The sequence below is a fragment of the Myotis brandtii genome, unplaced genomic scaffold, assembly GCF_000412655.1.
Source record: "Myotis brandtii unplaced genomic scaffold, ASM41265v1 scaffold952, whole genome shotgun sequence".
NCBI classification, from domain to species: domain Eukaryota; kingdom Metazoa; phylum Chordata; class Mammalia; order Chiroptera; family Vespertilionidae; genus Myotis; species Myotis brandtii.
This window is the reverse complement of record NW_005371930.1, coordinates 97,443-100,736: the sequence shown is the minus strand read 5'-3', so window position 1 is coordinate 100,736 and position 3,294 is coordinate 97,443. Positions and strand designations below refer to the sequence as shown.

Genomic DNA, 3,294 nt, shown 5'->3' with positions numbered 1-3,294 from the left:
CCGGGCGAGCCAGCGCGGGAGGATGCGTCCGTCACCGGGCAGACTGGGGTGAACACCACAGCACTGTGGGCACCGGGTCCTCACCGGGCAGACTGGGGTGAACACCACAGCACTGTGGGCACCGGGTCCTCTCCCTGACTGTCCGTTAGAGGTCGGGCTGACGGCGAGATTCCAGGAAATGCTCCGGTATCTGGACCTTTGTCAACACCCTTCTCTAAGGACTCACGTTCAAAGGGTACAGGGAGCGTTGGGGAGCACTGGGGCTGAGTGATGACTGCGCATACAGCACGTGTCTGATGCACTGAAACAGCCTGGAGGGAAGTCTATGAGAAGAGGGTCGAGGCTTCTGATCCAGCATCAGAGCTACCACCTCAAGAAGCTAGGAAAAGAGGAGGAAACTCAACAAAACCGGGTGAAGAAGGGAAGGGAGAGAGGATGGAAACGAACCGGAGAACTGGAAAGTGGAGAAGAAGGCGACTCAGCAGAGTCTACAGTAGTTCCTGGGGAAGATCAATACAGACTTGTCGGTAGACTTATTAAAAAAAAAAAAAGCAAACACCCAGTATGAGGAAGGGATGAGGAGACATCACTATAGACCCACAGACATTAAAGCTAAGGGGGGGGGGAGGGGTGCGGGTATTCCAAGTCTACGCCAAAGGGTTCGAGAAGGCACATGGAATGGACGTACCCTGAGAGGCAGGGCCTGGTGGAGGGACCAAGAGGAATCAAAGCTTTACCATCTCCCTGTCAATTTAAAGAGTCAGTGGCATGCACACCTTCAGGGGAGAGCGTCAGGTCAGATGGCGTTGCTCGTTACTCGTGAGCTCTGAACCTTTAAAGCAGGGGCGACCTAGTCCCCAGAGGCCTTTCAGAAGAGGGGGCAGACGCTTCTCGTCGCCGGTTATTCAGGCAACAGGAGCCCCTTCCAAACCCCACGGAGAAGTTGTAGGAAACGGAAAGTAGAGACTGATCTCTCCGAGGAAAAGACACGCAGGCGGTTGTAGTGGTTCTGGCTGTGCCCCGGGGAGGTGGGCCCTGGGCCTGGCCGTGCCCTGAAGTCGCGCTCGCTCAGCGGGCCAGGGGCTCCCTGCCTCTGTTAGTCTAAGTAAAACCGGTCACTTTCTCCGTGGGCTGGTGTCTGTTTCTCGTTAAGCTTATGCCTATAACCTCTCTGCTTTATTTCATTGTTTTTGCTGGTGGAGAACGGCTGTTGATTTCTGGTTCTTGCGTCTGGCCGTGGTGCTGAGCTCGGAGCCCGGTCCCCTGCCTCCTGGTGCTGCCGGCCTCTCTCCCTCGGCCTCCCCTGAGGCGGGTCTGGTTCCTGGATAGCAGCCCCCCTCACCTCCGACCCAGCGCCTCAGAGGGTTCCCAGCAGCGAGGAGGCCTCTCAGGAGCCCAGCAACGTGCTCTCTTCTCTGCCTGCCTCCTCCAGCGGTGCTGGGGGAGGTGTGCCCCCCGAGTTCTGGTGGGAAGGTGGGCGGGCGAGGGGGCCTGACCTCTGTGAGGTGGCTTCCCCGGCGGCCCAGGTCAGCACGCAGGGGAGCCATGCTCTCCGGGTGACCCCACCCGTGGGCCCTTCCTGGAACAGCTGCTTCTGTCTTGGTCGCTGGGTCTGTGTGGACCCTTTGTCCGTGTCCACACGTGAGCTGGGTCTGTGGTACCAAACCCTCTTCCATGCCGGCAGGTCACAGAGTGGACAGACCTGGGAGTGGGTCCCCGAGCCCCGGGCCACCTGGCCGGCTGCTGCCTTATCTCCCGGCAGGGGCACGCCCGGTGAGCCAGCTGCCTCTGTGGCAGCTCCCTGGGCACCGGCGCTGTGGTCAGACCCTTCTCTTACCTATGGCCTACGCTCGGGTCCCCAGCTGTGGTCTCGTCCCTGAGGAGACAGCTGCAGGGACCTGGAACCAGAGGTGTCTGGGCTCCTTCCCCGACGGTGTCGGGAAGGCCGCCTCCCCCCAGGGCCGGCCTGCGGGCTCGCGTGGTGTCTAATTCGGGCCCTCGGGGACCGGGGAGGGTTGGGTCTTCCCAGGCGGCTGTGAAGTGAAGTTGTTGCTGGAACTGCTGCCCAGTCGCTCTCCACGCTCTCTGCTTGGGCTTTAGAACTGGAAACGGTGAGGTGCTGGCGCTGTTTTGGTTGGTTGAACTACCGGGGCTGCCTCCTTATCCGTCTTTACTCCGAGTGTGAATCGCCTGCTCCCAGCTGTCGGGTGCTTCTGGACTTAAAGGGAAGCAATGCCTGCCTCGGGCAGTGGGCCGAGTGGCGACACACCTGCACATTGAAATGCGTTTCTGGCCACACAGGGCATGTGAGTGGGACTTAAGGAGACACGAGGGTCAGGCAGGATCCAGGGGCCCGTCCCCTGCCCCTCCGTCCCCTGCCCCCGGGTGGCCGGCCCGCCCTGCGTGACCTCCGCACGTGCGGGTGTTTGTAGGCAGAGTGACTTGTGTACTTAGCCCACCTGGTGCGTGCAGCACCCACACCTTCATGCGTGCAGCACCCACACCTTCACGCAGGCAGCACGCCACACCTTCACGCGTGCAACACCCACACCTTCATGCGTGCCGCGCACAGGCCTCTCCAGGGCACTTTCCTGGACAGACCCGCTCCCAGGTCTGTCCACTCTGTGACCTGCCGGCATGGAAGAGGGTTTGGTACCACAGACCCAGCTCACGTGTGGACACGGACAAAGGGTCCACACAGACCCAGCGACCAAGACAGAAGCAGCGTTCTCCCGCGGAGGGTGAGAGGAGGAGCCACAGCCGCATTGGGTGTGAAGTTGGGGAAAGGCAGTGGGGGTGGGGAGAGCGAGCAGGAGGCAGAGAAGGCAGTGGGAGGGGAGGTGGGAGGGGAGGAGGGAGGCGGGAGGGGGGGGCACTGGCACCTCTGGTCCTCGCCTGTCCCAGGGGGAGCGGGGACACGGGTGCACTGACAAGTGCGTCCTCTGAGCGGCTGTGCGCCCGGGTGACAGTGACTGTTCGGTGCTGAGAGTGTCTCACGGGGGATGCCCATCGTAGAGGTGCATCTGGCTGCACGTGGGGGCAGGGGCGGCGCATGGGCGCTGACTCACTAACTCCGTTTCCCTTGTCTCTTCTGCCCACAGAGGAGCTGCGGAGGCTCAGCTGGTCCGGGATCCCGAAGCCGGTGCGTCCCATCACGTGGAAGCTCCTCTCAGTGAGTGCTCATCCCGGGGCCTGCTCGTCGCCGCCTTCCCCGTGAGGGCGGCCCCTCATCCTTCCCCCGGGAGGGCGTCCGTCCCCCGTGAGGGCGGCCCCTCATCCTTCCCCCGGGAGGGC

The 3,294-nt window shown here is 62.3% G+C and overlaps 1 protein-coding gene across 1 annotated transcript in view; it reads left to right on the top strand.

Moving 5' to 3' along the window:
• TBC1D22A (TBC1 domain family, member 22A) overlaps positions 1–3,294 on the top strand; it is a 155,021-nt gene that overhangs the window by 82,455 nt on the left and 69,272 nt on the right. The window contains exon 5 of the mRNA XM_014533159.1: positions 3,102–3,172. Within this exon, the coding sequence (XP_014388645.1) occupies positions 3,102–3,172 (71 nt within the window). The remainder of the gene's footprint in view (positions 1–3,101; positions 3,173–3,294) is intronic.